The sequence below is a fragment of the Paramisgurnus dabryanus genome, chromosome 2, assembly GCF_030506205.2.
Source record: "Paramisgurnus dabryanus chromosome 2, PD_genome_1.1, whole genome shotgun sequence".
In the NCBI taxonomy this organism is placed as follows: Eukaryota; Metazoa; Chordata; class Actinopteri; order Cypriniformes; family Cobitidae; genus Paramisgurnus; species Paramisgurnus dabryanus.
In genome coordinates this window covers 40,009,137-40,029,714 of record NC_133338.1, presented here as the reverse complement: position 1 = coordinate 40,029,714, position 20,578 = coordinate 40,009,137, and the positions used below count along the sequence as shown (strand labels likewise).

Sequence of the window (20,578 nt, the reverse complement as noted above, 5' to 3'; positions counted from 1 at the left end):
TAAGTACACAAATCCTTTAGATTAATCCAAAGGCAGTCAAGCACTGACACAGCCATTATGAAACCTTTTTGTGGGCACAATGCTTATTTCTGTCCGCTTTTATGCTCCTTTCAGTACGTCTCTAATTATGAATCTCTAAAATGGGAGTTTTTATAGGTTTATCTTTAAAATTTTGTAACCAACATAATGAATTGCATGCAGTAAATCTCATAAGCTCTCTTGGGAAATAAAGGACCAAACATTTGGAAAAGAGGAGAAAGTGAAAAATATTACAGCCCCCAAAGTAAAGGTAAATAGAACATATATCTAAATAAAAATATCAGAAGGAGAGAGAGGGAGAGAATGGAGTACAGACAGATTGAAGTGTATTGGGTATTCGATAACAAGATAATATACTCTAAAGGTCAGAGTGGTGCCAAGCAGGATTGATTTAGCGAGCTATACTTGACACGAGCTCCAGCGCTCGATAAAATAATGTGTTTGTGGCAAATCAGAGCCATCTCTACCACGTCGTCATCCTGACATCACGACACCTCAGTGCTGGAGAAACGTTTCCTAAAGGGGTGCTCCAGGCAATGTGCTTTCATTCCTACAGTGAAATTCACTTTAAAGTACTTCACCCTGATCTGGGATCAGTTTCAGTCTTCTTGTAAATTGTAATAAGGTAGGAGTTTTCAAAATCCTTGATCTTTGTGACTGTGGGTCGCACCTCTAAAATAAATGTAAACGTCTCTAAACGCAGTAAGAAATGCTTCATACTCTGGTGAGGGCAATAAAATCCATCAGACTGTATTTACTGTACATACTGATTTACATATGTGTATGTAAATTGCATACACATATGTAATGAATGAATTACATAGAAATGAATTGCAAGAAAATTACCAGCCATAAATATGTTGCACAAAATAAATACAAACTTGCATTTTGCAGTATTTATTTTACAAATATATGTGTAGTATAATTCAAATTTAGATTCATTTTGCAGTTGTGTTTATTGACAGGTGTATACAAACTGAGTTCTTGATTTGTCATTTTTTTATTTTGGTGATTTAATGTTTAAAATCTTCCATATTTACAGTCTTGTTCAAAATAATAGCAGTACAATGTGACTAACCAGAATAATCAAGGTTTTTAGTATATTTTTTTATTGCTACGTGGCAAACAAGTTACCAGTAGGTTCAGTAGATTCTCAGAAAACAAATGAGACCCAGCATTCATGATATGCACGCTCTTAAGGCTGTGCAATTGGGCAATTAGTTGAATTAGTTGAAAGGGGTGTGTTCAAAAAAATAGCAGTGTGGCATTCAATCACTAAGGTCATCAATTTTGTGAAGAAACAGGTGTGAATCAGGTGGCCCCTATTTAAGGATGAAGCCAACACTTGTTGAACATGCATTTGAAAGCTGAGGAAAATGGGTCGTTCAAGACATTGTTCAGAAGAACAGCGTACTTTGATTAAAAAGTTGATTGGAGAGGGGAAAACCTATAAAGAGGTGCAAAAAATGATAGGCTGTTCAGCTAAAATGATCTCCAATGCCTTAAAATGGAGAGCAAAACCAGAGAGACGTGGAAGAAAACGGAAGACAACCATCAAAATGGATAGAAGAATAACCAGAATGGCAAAGGCTCAGCCAATGATCACCTCCAGGATGATCAAAGACAGTCTGGAGTTACCTGTAAGTACTGTGACAGTTAGAAGACGTCTGTGTGAAGCTAATCTATTTTCAAGAATCCCCCGCAAGGTCCCTCTGGTAAAAAAGGCATGTGCAGAAGAGGTTACAATTTGCCAAAGAACACATCAACTGGCCTAAAGAGAAATGGAGGAACATTTTGTGGACTGATGAGAGTAAAATTGTTCTTTTTGGGTCTAAGGGCCACAGGCAGTTTGTGAGACGACCCCCAAACTCTGAATTCAAGCCACAGTACACAGTGAAGACAGTGAAGCATGGAGCATGATATGGGCATGTTTCTCCTACTATGGTGTTGGGCCTATTTATCGCATACCAGGGATCATGGATCAGTTTGCATATGTTAAAATACTTGAAGAGGTCATTTTGCCCTATGCTGAAGAGGACATGCCCTTGAAATGGTTGTTTCAACAAGACAATGACCCAAAACACACTAGTAAACGGGCAAAGTCTTGGTTCCAAACCAACAAAATTAATGTTATGGAGTGGCCAGCCCAATCTCCAGACCTTAATCCAATTGAGAACTTGTGGGGTGATATCAAAAATGCTGTTTCTGAAGCAAAACCAAGAAATGTAAATGAATTGTGGAATGTTGTTAAAGAATCATGGAGTGGAATAACAGCTGAGAGGTGCCACAAGTTGGTTGACTCCATGCCACACAGATGTCAAGCAGTTTTAAAAAACTGTGGTCATACAACTAAATATTAGTTTAGTGATTCACAGGATTGCTAAATCCCAGAAAAAAAATGTTTGTACAAAATAGTTTTGAGTTTGTACAGTCAAAGGTAGACACTGCTATTTTTTTAACACACCCCTTTCAACTAATTGCCCAATTGCACAGCCTTAAGAGCGTGCATATCATGAATGCTGGGTCTCGTTTGTTTTCTGAGAATCTACTGAACCTACTGGTAACTTGTTTGCCACGTAGCAATAAAAAATATACTAAAAACCTTGATTATTCTGGTTAGTCACATTGTACTGCTATTATTTTGAACAAGACTGTACATATGAAGAAACAAACTACACTGTAAAATCTCAAGATTTTTTTAGTTTTTGTGACTTTAAAGGTCCACTGTGTAAATTTTTAGCAGCATCTATTGGTGAGATTGTGAATTGCAATCAACAGCTCAGTCCTCTGCTCACCCCTCCCTTTTGAAACGCATAGAGAAGCTACGGTAGCCACAATAGGACAAACATATCATCATCTGATATAACGTAGGGACAAAACATGCTCTATAGATCAGTTGCTCCGCTTACGGCTACTCTAGAATATGATGCCGCAAAATGATGACTTTCATTTAAGTGGACCCGCGGTATGTAGATAAAACGTCTCATTCTAAAGTACTATTTGGATGGGATTAGTTTTACACAGGGAGGTGCGGTAAAGCAGTTTTTATCAGAGCTTCCCTGTGATTTTAGTCCCGTCTCAATGCTCAATGTTAGTAATCATTACAGACAATGTTAGTAAAGATTACGACGACTTTTACCTTCTGTTGAAAGGTCCGGAGAAATTACCTTGTGACCAGCTGTCTATTCTATGCACTTAAAATTTTTAATTTTCTGTAACTTTGCATGTTTTTTTTTCAAATATAAAAGTGCTTAAAGAAGTATTCACTTGAATTCTAGGCAGTTGAACAAGTCAGTGACAAGTCACTTTCTGCATACCATGATATAGACTTTGACCGAAAAAAGGTGAAAATCACTTGACAGAGGCATCAAACCTTTTCTGAAACTGAGGTTCCCCAAACCAAAATTAAACACAATGGTTCCTCCCTGCTCCAATTTCGAGTTTTTCTTGCCTGCGTCATGTTGCTTGTTTGCACATGTAATATTAGAAAGCAAGGTAATGTACACGTGATGATGAGGGAGGTCCCTTGTCTAATCCCGTCCGATTAGGGCTTAAGGTAATAAAAACAATACGGTTTATTTTGTTAGGTCTTTATATACCACTAATATAGTTATGTATATTATATTACATTTCAGTCAATACATCTTTCTAAAAGTTACACAATCCACATTTAACTTTAACAAATTAAGTGAAACAATTTAAACTTGTTTGTGTATTTTACGTCAACTGAATACTTGTCAAAAATGAAAAATAGAAAGTTGAATTTACTTGCATAGCCAATTTGATCAAACGTTATTTGCAGCTTTTTGTACAGTGTATAGGCAGTAGATAATCATGAATCAATCCAATTCAATTCACATGTATTTGTATAGCACCTTTTACAATGCATATTGTTTCAAAGAAACTTTACAAAAATGGATGTTTGTGTCAGACACAGTTGTTAAATAGTATAAATTATGATGAATGTGTATATTATAGCAATGATATGTGAATGATACTATATGTATATATAGTCAGTTTTCTTTGATGACATCATTTAAAGTCTTCGTGGAGGCAGGGGTAAGCATCATCTCTTCATAGATGATAGCTGTATTCTTCATAAGAGGTTGAATCCAAACTGGAGCACGGTGTAGGGCGAGTTGGAGACAAGAAGCAGATGGAGAATAATTAGCTTAGCTGCTGTTCATAATACTTCAGGCATAGATAATGATGGTGGTAAATCTCTCACTTTAGTTTTTTAGTGGACGTCGTTTGCGCATGCCACTTCTCTGTAAATACTTTTTAAAATAGTGTCTTTCTCCACACAAGCCGTGATACGCCCTCGCACTTTCAAAGCCACTTCAGTGGGGAATTGGTGAAAGCCTACTGTGATACTCGATCAGCTTTTAAGGTAATTCTGTACTTCCTCTGTGTTCCCAGTGCTGTTGTTGGGGATTTTCCTGTACACACGCTGGCGTAGCTATAAGGGGTTGAAGGAGGGAGTGTATCACGTGTCCGCTCACCATGACGGCTGGGAGGACATCCGAGAGAACGTTCTCAACTATGACGAGGAGGGCGGTGGAGAGGAAGACCAGGTGAGTGCATGACTTCTGTTTCGAAACCCCCTAAAATTGCTTTCGAAAAGATCCATCCAACCAAGCAACACAGGTCAAAGAATCTGTGACCGTTTCAGGAGTTGTACAATGACAGATGGGTCTGGCACCCAGAGCGCGAGCGCCCGAAGTTACTATGACAACTTTTTACAGGTTGTCATGACAACCCGTCGCAACTAGGCGCCCCATCAGTTCATCTCTATGACAACCTCTAACATTAAAAAATGAAATCTGATGCTGATGACAAGTGGCTTGACTGAGTGCCGAGAAAGTATGACAACTTCTCAAAGAAGATCTCGAGATGTGACTTCTCCCTACAAAACCATACAGCAGAAGCCCACCAAACAAAAGGGTTTCTGGTATTTGATATACAAGCTGTTGCTTTGATTTGAAGCATGTGGGTGTAGATGTGTTGCAGGAGCTCTCTTTCTTATATCTGCCGTGTGTAAAATCCTGTTACATGATTATCAGATGAATAGTGCTTCTCTGATCCTCTCCATCTGATGAGGCTTCACACATCTCTCTCATCATGTAATCAATTACACCCACAACTGTAACACCCACACCTCTCTCTCTCTTTTCCTCAAGTCTCTCTCTCTCTTTTCCTCAAGGGGTTGTTTTTATTTTTTCTACCCCCAGGTGCCTCACTGTAACACGAGGGAAATCTTCCTCAGTGGAATAGGATTAATGTTGACGTTCTGTGAGAAAGGAGCTTGTGAGATTGCTGTCGTATTTTGTTGTGTTGACTGAGTGTGTAATGCCTGCATTGCGCTCTTCATCGCGTCTGTCACGATTCCCCCTCTCAGGTGCAGAAAGACGCGCACAAAGGTGCTAATCAGAACGCGGCTTTAACAGCCTGAATCCGGATTAATGCCATTAACACTTTGGGAAATGAGAAATTATTTGATGAAAAACTACAGACAAGCTGCTTATTTTGTCAGCGAGTTCTGTCTTATTAGTTCAGGGATCAATTGTTGCAGCTTCGTGACAGACGCTGTTGATGGTATGCATTATGGCTCCCGAATGTAATGGCATGTAATGTAATGCTAATGATCTTGTTATTTGTCACCGCCGCCTGCATTTCATTTTCGGTTTCTCCTTTTCAGAACGCCTATGATATGGCAGAGCTCCAAAAGTCTCTGCAGCCCAGTCCAGCTCAGTCGGTGCAGTACAGCCGATCCCGAGCCATCCACCACCACCCGCCTTCTCAGCAGCAGCAGCAACACTTTTGCCAGCCTGACCCTCCCTCTAGACCGGGCACTGGGACCACCGCGTCCTCCTCCATGTCCTCCAGCACCACCACCACCACCGTCCGCAGGGACGTGCCCCCTTCCCGGTCACCAGCTCAAGGCCAGACCGCAAACACTAGCCGAGCAGGTCAGCTGGCCCGCAAGAGCCTGTCCTTCTCCAGCCAGGACCTGGCCCGCTACCTGTGTGAAATCATCCGCGACGCCGACCAACATCCAGAGACGGCGCCCTTTGACTCCCTGCAGGTCTTCTCTACCGAAGGGGGCGGCTCGCTGGCCGGGTCGCTGAGTTCCTTCAGCTCCGCTGGACTGGAAGAGGGAACGGCGGGTCACGAGAGTCTGAAAGAGTGGGGGCCGCGCTTTGAGAAGCTGAAAGCCCTGTATGAACGGGCGGAGGGCAGCGACCTCTGAGAAAGCACTGGGACGAGTTCCTGCAGTCAGAGGGGAGGAGAGAGACCACGACAAACTTTTCTAGAAAACCAGAGGGATTTTTCTCATTCTGAAAACGCCTGCTTTTGGCTCGCTCTGGTTGCGTTACTTTTTATTAGATGCTCTTCCTGCGTACAGAGCCAGATGACATCTGGGACTCTCCATGAGCAGCAAATGGGAAGTGTCAATCTAAGAAACGAGTCGTGGTCAAGGCAATTTCTAAGCCCAGTATGGGCGTCTTTATTACAGTGACTTGCGGCTGACAATGATTTCAGTGAAACCATTCGTTGTCTTTGTAACTGACAGGGGCGAAGCGCCTCGGACGTGCTTTGGTCTGAACTTTCCTGATATCCCGTTCTAAATGTCTGTATGGTCTATGTGTTCTTAAATAAAAGAAAGAGGGAAAGAAAAATAAACCATTGTGACTGGGAGGGTTTTCATTGACCAGTTTCTGAAATCAGTTTGCTGCTTGTTCTTTCAGAGTGGCCACTTGTGTTCATCAATCATAACTTCATACTCTGATACCGTCAGGGTTTTTTCCGTTTTCCCAACCCTCTGCATAAATTCTATTCTCTTGGAAAACGGATGAAAGATGCCGTCTATGGGGAAAAAGACCAATAAAAACTGAAGATGTGTGGGGAAACACTCAAGAAAATGAAACAGAAAGCAGCCTTATTGTTTGGCATTTTAAGAGACATTCCTCGGGAATACAAATTGCGTCCTGTCTTTCCAGCCTAAAAGGAGTGAAGGAACAGCTGGAATACAAATGCGTTTACGACAGAGGAGGCTGGGGACAAGGTTGAGTGCCTAGCATGAGGATGGAAGTTTCATGCGGTTGAAAACTACGAAAAACTCTTGTGCTTTTCTGAGCGGTAGCAGTGCATACACAACCCTCAAGGTCCTCAAGATTTAGTGACACCTAATAAGACAAATAAAAGATTATGGGCGGTGGACTCAAACATGATATTGAGCTCTGTTGAAGTGAGCTTATCGTGAGTGGGAGTTCTACTCCAGTTTGCTTCCTTTTGAAAATATCTTATTATTAACCAAACCAGCTTACCCGACCGTATCATTATTTCTTCTCCCACTATAAATAACCCAGAAGCGTCCCCATACACATCGCATTATTCACCGGCGCGGTGTACCTCATGCGTTTAGCTCATAAGAGACGTGCAGCTAAGGTAGCGTGTGCAGTCAGTGGCGGACCCCAACGTGTAACACGTAATGGGCTTCTGAAGACGTGTGGTGAGCCGCATGGGGTGAAGGGAAGGCAAGAAAAGCTTCTATGTGCCGCTTTACCACTCTACAAATGGTATAACTAAAAGTCATGTAGCCGCCCCCCACGAGGCCTCAAATGCCAACCTTGTATTTCATGCATTTTGAGGCAATGTTCTTTGCCTTCCTTTTATCATTTCTTTTTTTATTACATTTTTTTTAAAGGAAGAATGTGCAGTATGTGGAGCATGACAGGCTGGCTGTGGAGAGTAGGAGTGTGTTAAAAGACATCAGAGTGCTAATCCTAATGTGAACTGATCGCTCACTGTCATGCTGCGAACCAAAGGATCATGGGAGTTAAAAAACTCGACGGAGAAGTCGTCACTCTTATTATGGATCTCAAAAGTGCCAATTTTTCCAAAGGCTGCAACAACATATAAAAGATTTTCTAGGTGAAGATAGAATTGTAGCTGGAAGTGCAATGCTTGCTATTTCTTGGTTAAGAAAAAAATTATCCAACGGTATTGGAATCATCCCTGTACGGAGAGGATACAATGTGAGAAGGTGTTTGAAAGGAATACAATGGGCTTTGTCTTACAATCACACAATTTCTTATCTCACAAGACCAATTCCTCTGGCCACCTGTTCATTTGTGTGGTGAGCGCAGTATTATATTTTGTGAAACAATGTTTTTACCTCATTTGTGCATATCAAAGAAGTAATTGCTTTGAAAATATATAAAAGGATCGAATGGTTTGTTTCTATTAAAAGCTTGTTTTTCCATGAATTATTTAATCTTCCTTTTTGTTGTTAAAGTATCTTGCCATTTTGTATTTGCATTCTTTAAATTGCTTTTTGTTCCCTTTTCTCAATAAATGGAGATCCTTTGTTAAGGCTTCAATGACACGTAAACATTATTTTTCAATCCTGCTATATTTAAAAAAAACTGAGCCAGTCTTTTCATTTCTTACGTGTATATTTCTCTTGATATTAAATGGCTTATTTTATATGGAAAACAATCTGTAATGAGTTGGGAATAATGCAGAACATCAAATCTTTAACCTGTATTCATAAAAATGCCTTTGTGGTTTGAGTTTAAATGATAAAAATAATTGTTTAGTACCAGAGCGCTTAGCATTCAACATATGGCTCTTTTTTATTACAAAAATGGAAACCACACATAGGACACACCATAAATTTCAATTAAAGGGATAGTTCACTTTAAAATGAAAATTCTGTCATCATTTACTCATCCTCATGTTGTTCTAAACCTGTATGAATTTCTTTTTTCTGATGAACACAAAAGAAGATATTTTGAGAAATGATGCTAAACACACAGCAGATAGTGACCATTGACTTCCATAGTAGGAAAAATATTTTGGAAGTATTGTGATAAATGATGAAGAAAATATTATGATGGTAAGTACACAGTTGACTGTACCCATTTAATTCCATCATATTTTTTTATTCCTACTATGGAAGTCAATAGTCACTATTTGCTGTGTGTTTACCATCATTTCTCAAAATATCTTCTTTTGTGTTCACCAGAAAAAAGAAATTCATACAGGTTTAGAACAACATGAGGATGAGTAAATGACATAATTTTCATTTTAAAGTGAACTATCCCTTTAAGGACAAACACTTTTTACATAAATGAACATCATTCATTTGCATGAAATACCACAGGAACAAACTAGTGCAATGTAACAATCAAAATGAACTACAGTATACAGAAAAATCTTACAGCTTACAAAGTCAACAAACTGAATTAAGTCATTATGAGCTAACACCACATATGATCATCTGCGGAGGGACGATGTGTTTTGACAGAGACGCTGTGCAAAGCAAAGATTTCAATATAAACAGTTTGACAGGTAACATAACAATAGCTGTTTCACCGTATCATTATACAATCACAGAGTGTCATCGAGCAGCCCTCTAGCTACAAACAGAAAATAATTGTCTAGAAAGTCATCAGAAATAGTTTTGCACAACCCAAAAGCACCTGAACAAAGATCTTAAGAAGGTCTTTCAAAAAGATTATTCATTAAACCAACAAAGTTTTAGTTTGACCGTTTTTTTTTTTTTGTAAATGACAAGGTATTATTTTCATGTGCTAAAAGCTCGTCCTTTATATCAGAAGATGGGTCATTGTTGACCATTTAATACATTTTACAGCTTGTGCTAAAAAGACACTGTTCAAAAAATCTCAGTTTCACTACCCTATACAATTTTCTAATGGCTAACAAAGAAAAAAAAGTGTGTATAGTATCGGCAGCTCTGGAAAAATCATGAAAAAAGACTATTGCATTTCGTTTGTGTAAATTAGTTTTAAATCTCTGACTCTCATCCAAAATGCACCTAAACTATTCATTCCCAACCATACACTCTAAAAACAAACGGTGCTATATAGCACCAAAAGTGGTTCTTTGCTCGTAATCATAGAAGAACCATCTTTAGTGCCATATAGCACCAGTGAAGCACCTGTGTAGAACCATATAGTGCTTTGTAGAACCATATGTGGTGCTATATGGCCCCTATATGGTTCTACACAGGTGCTACACAGGTGCTTCACCGGTGCTATATGGCACTAAAAATGGTTCTTCTATGGTTACGATCCAAAGCAACAGTTTTGGTGCTATATAGCACCGTTTGTTTTTTTAGAGTGTATATATATAGAAAATAATTTTTTTGAGGTGTGATTTGGAGATGTCTGCTTTGGAGAGCTCATTATAAAAGCTATAATAAGAACAAACAAGAAAAATAACTGTAACAACAATGTGGCAAGCGCTAATTTATAATCCTACACTAATTAGTACACTGAATAAGCAACAACAGTGGTGTGACAATTTATTCCTACAATAAAGATTAATGGCACATTCTTGGCACCCATGAGTAAGGTTGATTCTCCAGATTTGTCATTGTTAGAGGAACCAAAAGCAGCCATTTTTTAGATGTATGGACGTATGAAACTGTTCTCATTAAAAGCAGCCAGACAGCAGGATGTAGCGCTGAGTCTAAAAGCCCAAGTTTGTTGACACAGGCCAACAGTTTGGCAAATGTAATGACAACACCGCCATAGACACAAATTACCCCAAACTGCTCTTGTGAATTCCAATTACTGCCAACCATTTGCCCCATCTCCATTTCTTCACTTCATTGGGTTGGAAATGTGAGAGAGGAATGAGGTTGTGAAAGCAGTCGTGTTAGATTTGTTTCTTGAAAAATATCCTGTGCGCTCTCGTCTCTGTTATAAAAGCGAACGAGGACAGGGGCTGTCAAGCTCCAAAATGAAAAATACGAGGGATCCGAAGGATTCGAGCGGTTTCAGAAAAGTCCATAGCTTTGCACAAAAAAAGTTTCTATTCATTTAGAATCTTCCACTCCAGTAAGCTGTTAACTGCTGCTACCAGATAATTAAGTTAGTGAATTGAACTTGAAAACCAGATCCGTGTGATTCGTAAACAAATCATTTAGATTCTGTAAATCAACTCATCCATTGGAAAGATCAAACCTAAGAGTTTATTCGAGAAGAAGCAACTCCCTGACTAAATAATGGGCCAAGGAGTGATAGAGATTCTTTCATTTTGTTCCTAACACAAAAGATAATTGGTGACCCTGGACCACAAAACCAGTCATAAGTAGCAGCACATGTATATTTGAAGAGTTTGGTTCCAAAACGCAATAAATCCATTTTGACTAATTTCGTTAAAAATATGTTTTCTATACCAAGAAAGTGACAAGATGGAAACCACTATTTTCTGTTGTAAACTTTCACATAGCATTTTTAGGTTATAAAAACATAAAAAATTCAAATCCATAATGACATGTTTTTCTTTTTCAAAATGCTATCAATCTATTGAATCAATATATAAATGTGCATTCATCTTTTTTCCATGTTATATTCATTTAGTTGACTAGTGGTATACACTGGTTAAAAATACAAACATTAAAGGGCATTAATCAAAACACTTACTTTGTCATATTAAGAACACTGTCATTGCTGCTGTCGTCGCTGAACTATTTTAAAGGCGAACAGCTGTAAAATGTTTTGGTCCTGCTTGATTTTCATTGACTTCGAGTTAAATAATGGAAAGTTTTCATACAGTAAGATCCCCCGGGGTCAATGTGTTAGCATGATAGAAGCTTGATGCTGTCGTGAGAGAACAAGCAACAGCCGGCATTTTTCCGTCTCCCGAGTGCCTCTTGCGTAAATTATTTGATTTTAAAGGCTTACGTTTCTTCCCCATCACAGAAAACCACCACAGGTTTAGCAATGCCATCAAAGTATTTTGTTTATTTAGTTTTTGTTTGTTTGTTGATCATGAAGTACAAAGTAGATGAGGAAAACTAGGATTCCATTGTATATTCAAAGCACCATCATTGTTGTTTACAGTACGTGGAATGGTGCGCTGTGATTTGTTGAGTGGATTTTTTTGCATTCTGCAGAGAAGGAGAACTGGGATTTATCACGTTTTGGAAAAAAGGGAGAGAAAAATTATAGAACACGCCGTTTATTTGATTTGGCATAAAATTAAGAATTTACTTTTAAATACTGACCTGATACAATACTGATTTTGGCGGTAACCATTTTTTCAAAAAATGGCGTTAATCGTGTTTTGAAACCAAACTCTTCATTTGTAGCAATAACCAAAAACACATTGTCTGCGTCAAATGTATACCAACAATCATTGGGATATTAAGTAAAGATCATGTTCCATGAAGATTTTTTGTAAATTTCCAATCGTAAATATATAAAAATGTATTTTTCTTTAGTAATATCTCTTGCTAAGGACTTCAGTTGGACAACTTTTGATGATTTTCTTAATATTTAGATTTTTTGCACCCTCAGATTCCAGATTTTCAAAGGGTTGTATCTCAGTCAAATACTGTCCTTTCCTAACAAACCATACACTAATGAAAAGCTTATTTTAAGATAATTTATAAATCCAAAATGTATGGTTTTGTGGTCCAGGGTTACACATGGCTTCTGAAAACCTGCAATTAACGCTAAAAGTCAATTGTACCGTTTTATAATATACTTATTCATCATTTTGGACATTGACATTATCCTAATCATCAACTCAATTTAAATTATTGTGTTCTCTGAATGGAATAATTTCATACACTGCAAAAAATGACTTTCTTAGTATTTTTTTAATCTTGTTTTCAGTAGAAATATCTAAAAATTCTTAAATTAAGATGTATTTTCTTGATGAGCAAAATGACCTTTTTGACATTAGTTTTTGACACAAAAATATACAATTTAAGTGAATTTGTATTTAAAACAAGTAAAAATATCTGCCAATGGGGTGAGAAAAAACTTTTTTCTTAAACACTTAATTTAAGCAAAATTTTCTCACCCCATTTGCAGATAATTTTGCTTGTTTTAAGCACAAATTCAATTAGATTGTATAGTTTTTTGTCTACAAACTAGACTTATTTTTCTAGGTCATTTGGCTCATCAAGAAAACATATCTTGATTTAAAAAAAATGATATTTCTACTGAAAACAAGACAAAAATACTAAGTAAGAAAGTCATTTATTGCAGTGTATAGGTAAGTATGTAACAGAAATGTTATTAAGTGACCTGTGCCCTTACTGGTACTGCGACTGAATGTGCGTAAATGTTTGTTTAGAGGAAGGGTTAAAAGAGATATGATGTTGAGAGAGAGAGAGAGAGCTCAACAGAGTGTAGCGAAAGAGATTTTCCTCCACTCTCTTCATGTTAAACTCCTGTTGCAGCAGACTGGCTCAGAACATGATTTACACACACAAACACACATCAAATCATCTAGCGCGTGCTGGCTCAATCAGGCATCTCTCTGATCTCTCATGCACACAGCCACACGCACACACACGCACACAAACACCTGCTATTATCACACAGCCACTGCACATTCCAGATGGGCCGTACAGCCATTCAGTGGTTTGGGCAACGACGGACTGTGAGAGTTTGCACTACGCCCCACCGTCTGCCTTCTTTTTCTTCTTGGGTTTCTTTAGTTTGCACACATGAAAGGTTTTGTTTTTGAACACTCGAGTGAAGAGGGATGAATACGGAGGCACGTCCGTCTTAATGGCCTCACAAAACCGAGGGTGGGACGCTGGGACCAGATCCGGCTCGTTTTCACCAGAGCCGTCCATTATCTGCAACAGACACATGTAGGCAAATTAAAACGGCTTTCCAAGAGGCGGTCAATTTAATTCAATACATTTTAAAATTCAGAAGCGCAGAGAGATTTCTGAGAAGCATTTCATTTCTTCATCTTCAAATCTTTAAGAAAATATGCCCTGAGGTTTTTAAACATTAACTTTGATAAATATTCCCAAATTAACAGCAAGGCCTCGGAATACCGTTGTGGGATCAGTTTGAGCACTCAGAGATAGACAGAGTCTGAAACCATTGAAGAGATCAGAGCAAAATGAATATCCCACAAAGCACATTTCTTTTCTGGGCCATCGGTAGTGCAATGCACATTGCTTTTTTGGTAATTCTGTCTACAATCAACAACCATAAAAAACATCTTCATGATAAAAGAAGGGTTTGGAATTTGACTTATTTAAAATAACCTATTCACACAGAACAAGTTACGGGACTGAAGTGCAGACATGGACTGCTGGAGGCAGCCTGAAGGTATCTGACTGCATCAAAGAGGAAGCGAGAGGTTCTTTCATTGCCTGGCAGAAATACGGATCAGAGGAGCAAGAGAGGCAAAATCTCTGTGAGCTCTTTCAAAGGCATGGCAACATGAGTGACAGCCGCTGACAAGCTATTTACAGACAGGGGGGTTTTTTAGGATATGGTGGAGATGACTTTTTAATGCTGACTGAGCAGACATGCAAACGCACTGGTTTTAAAAGTCTGACATTTTTAGAGATGTTCCAATACCCTTTTTCCCATCCCAATACCGATTCCGATACCTGGGGTCTCATTTATAAAACTGTGTGTAGGATCCTTACTAAAAGTTTATGTACACACAAAAGCCAAAAATGGCATATGCCAAAAAATATTATGACTTCTAAAACAAAGCAAAGCAATGTTCCCTTTATTAGTCACAGATCACCTGCAAGTTTGTGTACAGGAATCATCCTCAGATCCCACCCTGCAAGCCCATTTTCCCATCAAGTTTGTTTTTGTAGTGTGGGAACTCGTTTCGAGCCCGGTTTTATGTGTAAGCACGCTTTACAAATGAGACCCCTGACTCTGGGTATCGACCGATATGATCCGATACCTGGCTGTGTATTTGTATAAAGTGTGCCGCACAAGCCCTTAAAAGTGAAGCCAAAATGTCTCGATTGCCCCCAGTGACTGGTCCTAGTATAGGTCATAAACCCCGCCTCCGTCATGTTATTCAGTGGGACTTTAGACCAACTAAACAATTGAATTACAATTCAATAATCTTTTTTCCAACGCTGATTTCTGTCATTTACTGTAGTTTTTATCACGCTGATGTAAATTCAAGGTTTTTTTTTTAAGTTTGTTTTTAGTTAGTTATTTAATGATATAAAAACGGTGATGGCACGTCATGATTGATACCTGCGATATGTGCATTCTGCGAGAGGCGGGCGGGGTCTTGATTTCGTGGCTTTACTTCCTGCTCACTACTGCGCAGGACTGGTCCCGAAATCGCTACTGCGCAGACCCAAGATGTCAGCGCTGTTTCAGGACACTGGCGGCTTCACTTTTCACCAATGGAAGAGAGTGAACAGCCATCCATATTTTTTACAGTCTATGATTTGTATACAGCTGTGGGCCTGTTTGAATTGATAGAATTATTTTATGGTGTGCGTCAGACTTATTCCTTAATAAAACATGAACAAATACATACAGTGAACTTGAGTATTTTTATTCTCTGAAATACATTTGACAGTAATATTATTAATTTAGTAAAAAGTGAAGAAGTACTTAAAATGCAGCCACAAATCTAACACTGTAAACTGAAAGGGTTTTTGAGTTTTAGAATATAACTGTATTAAAAACTAGGAATATAAAACATATTATATATGAATAATATAAGATAATAATCTCTTTAAAACTTAAAAGTCCAGAAACAATTTTGTTAAATAAAAGGCATTTCAGTTTTTTTACAAAAGCACAAAAAGGTCCTTTAATTCTTTCGCCACCAGCGTTTTTTTTTTTTTTTAAGTTGCCAGCAAGCGCCAGCATTTTTCATGATTTTCACAAAAGTTTAATGCCTCTTAATTATTTCTTTTTTATCACCTCTCAAATATTGGTAGGTTTCTTCAAAAACACCAAATTTTGAGCAATAAGCTGAGATAATTCCACTTTTGTTAGATATCAGATTCACCTGCTTGCCCTAGGGCGATACTTCCGGGTTTTATAAGTTGCGAAAGAGGTTGCACCACCTGAAGGATAATAGCGGCATTGCGGAAAGCCGGAAACACTCATCATTGGCAGGGAAGCGTTTTCTCTTAATTGACGAGATAACTCGTAAATGGTGGCGAAAGAGTTAAAAACACTTAAGTGTAGCCTCAATGTAGTGAAATAAGAGATTTGAGTAATAGAGCAATGCTCATCCTTGTCTGACTTGCCGATTCCGATGCCAGAATGTTTTGTACTAGTATCGGAATTGGAAACAACCATAGAAATGTTGCGTGCTTTTTAGATTTTTCTGAACAATAATAATCAGGTACACAAGATCAATCAAGTTACCCATCCACTTGAAGTCACTTAAGATTGATTAGATGCATGCAGGGTGAATGCTCACTCTCATGCTATGCTGGAGAAAGCAAACAATGTCGATGTAATACTAAGAGATGAAGAACAGCAGTATTTAATGACTAAGAGCTGTGGGAAAGAATATAAGATGATGTGACGCACAAAAATGTTATAGACATTCTTTTTAACTTTCAAAATCTTTTTTGGGCTCTCTGTGGTGATATCATTTCTCACATGATGTGAGTTCAGTCTTAACGAAATGATATTTGTTTATTGCCACATCAAGAATTCAGTAAAGGGCAAAGCTGTTTGTTTTATCTGCTCTGAAAAAGTCACAGGTTCATTCAACGAAAGATACTTCCTGATATGGTTCAGATACAGTAAACGGATCAAGTGTAACGTGTGGCCATGAGCTGGAGATGCCGGGCGTGACCTACATGTCCGTTTGCCAGGTCGAGCAGATCTCTCAGCCTGCAGCCACGGCTGTGTCTGCGCTCGTAGCAGATGCTGTCTTCGAGCACGATGTAGTCGGCTCCAACCGAGCTGAGAATTTTATGAACCTCTTCAGCAGATTGACGTGCGTAGATCTGATATACCTGCGGGGAACAAAGAGAAAAAGATATTGGATTCTGTAACATGGTGCTTAAAGATCGATGCTTAAAACCCAAAGATGGCAGGTGCAAAATAACAGAATGGACCATTCAGGAGCTACCAGCCTTGGATTCCTGATTGAGGCATTTACTAGTGATGTACCATACTGTATGAACCTAGTCTTAACCAATATTTTATAACTGTATAAAGTAACAACATAATTATCCATATCGATTTTGTGATTTCTGTTTGGAATGAGTTCGGACTGGACATTCAAAGTTCAGATATGTTGCTTCTGATATTATGATATCCATAAAAAACCAAAGAGCTTTAAAAATCTCAAATTGAAAAGCACATATTTACCCTACAACAACAACACCACATTGGTTACAATATGAAAGGAATAATTGACAACGGGCACTTGAATTATTAAAAAATAATGCACACCCAAGATGGTAATGCGGCACGACGTGAACCGTTACGCCATTGATGTACATTATTTTCAAATAATTCAAAGGACTGGAGTCATTTACTCTGCTCGTAGCACGCCCAGTTACCACAAACATTGTACTGGTGGCTATTTTAATAATAATCCACACACTTGGAGCATTTCTCAACCAATAAGAATTAAACATTCAACCGTAAATGTATTTACACCACGGGCCTGTTGAATGCTTTATTCTGATTGGTTGAGAAATGTTCCACGTGTGTTGATTTTTTTTCTGTAAACTGCACACCTAGCCTGTCAAATGTCTTTAAAATAACCACCAGATCAATGTTTGTGGTAAGAGTAAGTGGAATAATTGACTCCGGTCCTTTGAATTATTTAAAAATAATGCACTTAGCTTCCCGTTGTGCCGTATTTCCACCCAAGGTATAGCCTGGGTTTCCCCATGATGCCTTGCGTGCAAATTTATTTACGCTGCAAGTTTAGCATGGAAACTATGGACCAATTTTTCCCCTGAAATAGGGAACCAATCACAGAACGGGGAGGGGGCAGCAAGAGATGACGACGTCTATGCGACACACCGAAGCAGTTTTGTTTATCCAACACGGCAGCAGATGCGAATTTACTTTTCGATGCAGCCTAAGCAGTTTTGAATGCAAGTTTATTTAAAAAAAGAGCAACTTTTTGCGTTAAACAATTTTATATCCAAGAAGGATGTTTGGATATGGCAAGACATGATAGCCACGAGGTTTTATAGGACCAACCTGCTAGGCATCGTCGTCGACGAAGTTCATTTAACTTATAAATGGTAAGTGGTATTTATTAATATCATATTGTCATTATGCCTGTACTGTGGTTATCATAGTGCCACAAAAATGTGTTGCTTATCAATACAATATACAGCTACCGGTTTAGTTGCATATCTTTCAGCTGTGTGCACATGTACCATTTGATAGACATTCGTAGCGTCCAATAAACGGCTCTGGGCATTCGTATAACACGCCTCAAATACGAGAAAATTAGCATGTGGTTCCCAGACCACGATTATTCTCTATGAGACTGGTCTGTTATTAGCCAGGCTACCTTGGGTGTGCATTATTTTCGAATATTCAACTGCCCATCTTCAATTATTCCTTACATATACAGTATAAGGAGCTCAGATGCAAAAGCCGCTAAACACCACCTCCTTCAAAAAAAATAGATCATGACATTAACTGCATGCTCTCGGCACGTATAATACGTTCATCAAATAATTTTGGGTCAAATCTGCTTAATCTCGGCTTAAGGACATTCATAAATACCTGTTTGTTGGCAAAATCCCTTAGGACAGTGGTTCTCAAACTGGGGGCCGCGAGATGGTGCCAGGGGGCCCCAGTTTTATGACATTTTATAAAATACATTCATTTATTATGAAATTCTGTGTAATTAAACCTAAAAATATAAGGCTACTAACCAACAGCACTACTTTGTAGAACTTAATATGTTTTGTTTAATTAAAATGTTACATTTTAGAATAGTTTTTTGTCATAAATTTTCTTTGGGGGGGCCGCACTCGGAAAAAGTTTGAGAACCACTGCCTTAGGAGTCTCATAAAAAACGCTAACAAAACATGTCAGACGCACTTAGAGGGTTTTACATCTCTTTATTTATTCATACATACAGTGGGGAAAATATGTATTTACACGTCAACATTGTTTTCAGTACATATATTTCCAATGAGGTTATTCACATGAAATGTTCACCAGACATCAGTATTAACTCAAGAAATCCACAAATATAAAGAATTCACAACATTAAAGTCCATAAATAAAGTAATGTGCAATAAAGTTTAATGACACAGGAAAAAAGTATTGAACACATTAAGAAAAAGCTAGTCACCAAGGCAAGGAATCAGCTGAAATCCACAAGTATTTAGAAAGTAATTACATTTCCTATCTGTGCAAATTATTATCAGATAAGTTAGTAAATTGATGTGCTATAAAAATGTACAAAATGTATTGTTTTTAGGGCAATGTGCAGTGCCATTTCTTCTCCAAACAACCAAAAAGTTCCATTTTGCTCTTGTCTGACCATACTACATTCTCCCAGTATTTCATAGAAATGTCCAAATGAATTGCAGAAAACTTTAAACAAGGTTCGACATGCCTTTTCTTCAGTAATGGAGTCTTGCGGGGTGAGCGTACATAGAGGCCATGACGGTGAGTGCATTGCCTATTGTTTTCTCTATGACAATTGTACCTGCTGCCTCAGAGTCTTTCTTGAGCTCTATCCAAGTGGACCTTGACTACTCTTCCATTTATTCTTTTGACTCCCTTGTCAGAAATCTTGGGAGGAGCTCCTGTGCGTGGCCGCTTGATGATAGAGTGATGTTGCTTCCACTTGCGGATAATGGCCCCAATGGTGTTTACAGGAAGATTCAGAAGTTTTGAAATACATCTGTATCAGATTTCATCAATATGTTTCACAACAACAAGGTTGCGAAGGTCTTGGGAGTGCTCTCTGCTTTTACCCATCATGAGATGTTTCCTCACCTTGGTAACAAAAAGCCATTTTATAGCTCATGAATTTATCAACACAGCTGATAATAATTTGCACAGAAATACAATTACGTTCTAAATACTTACACTGCAAAAAAATGACTTTCTTACTTTTCTTAAATCAAGATGTATTTTCTTGATGAGCAAAATGACTTAAGAAAATAAGTCTAGTTTTTAGACAACCAATATACAATTTAAGTGAATTTGTGCTTAAAACAAGCAAAAATATCTGCCAAGAGGTGAGAAAAAAAATCTTGAAATAAGTTAAATTTTTCTTAAACACTTATTTTAAGAATAATTTTCTCACCCCATTGGTAGATATTTTTAAACAATAAAAGCAAAAATTCACTAAAATTGTGTTTTTTGTCTAAAAACTAGACACATTTTCTTAAGTCATTTTGCTTATCAAGAAAATACATCTTGACATTTAAGAATTGTTTGATATTTCTACTGAAAACCAGAAAAAATACACTAAGTAAAAAAGTCATTTTTATGCAGTTTATGGATTTCAGCTGGTTCCTTGCCTTTGTGACCAGCTTTATCTTTACATGTTCAATCCTTTTTTTCTGTGTCATTTAACTTAACTGCACATAACTTCATTTATGGACTTTAATGTTGTGAATTTATATTTGTTGATTTCTTGAGTTAATACTGATGTCTGGTGAAAATTTCATATGAATAACATCATTGGAAATATATGAAGGGTTCAATACTTATTTCCCCCACTGAATATATAAATTTTTACATATAACAAAAGAAAAGATTGCAAGTTGTATGTTGTATTATAGGGAGCTTTT

At 38.0% G+C, this 20,578-nt stretch overlaps 2 protein-coding genes across 6 annotated transcripts in view; one reads left to right on the top strand and one right to left on the bottom strand.

Moving 5' to 3' along the window:
- LOC135778734 (neural-cadherin) overlaps positions 1-8,421 on the top strand; it is a 300,864-nt gene extending 292,443 nt beyond the window's left edge. For both annotated transcript variants that reach the window (XM_065289259.2, XM_065289258.2), the window contains exons 32-33: positions 4,459-4,613; positions 5,738-8,421. In XM_065289259.2, the coding sequence (XP_065145331.1) occupies positions 4,459-4,613; positions 5,738-6,289 (707 nt within the window). In that variant the 3' untranslated portion in view covers positions 6,290-8,421. The remainder of the gene's footprint in view (positions 1-4,458; positions 4,614-5,737) is intronic.
- Positions 8,422-12,973: 4,552 nt separating this feature from the next.
- The window catches only part of dpy19l3 (dpy-19 like C-mannosyltransferase 3), a 49,056-nt gene continuing 41,451 nt past the window's right edge, over positions 12,974-20,578 (bottom strand). For all 4 annotated transcript variants that reach the window (XM_065289262.1, XM_065289264.2, XM_065289260.2 and 1 more), the window contains 2 exons: positions 16,643-16,801; positions 12,974-13,672 (listed from right to left, as the gene is read on the bottom strand). In XM_065289262.1, the coding sequence (XP_065145334.1) occupies positions 13,484-13,672; positions 16,643-16,801 (348 nt within the window). In that variant the 3' untranslated portion in view covers positions 12,974-13,483. The remainder of the gene's footprint in view (positions 13,673-16,642; positions 16,802-20,578) is intronic.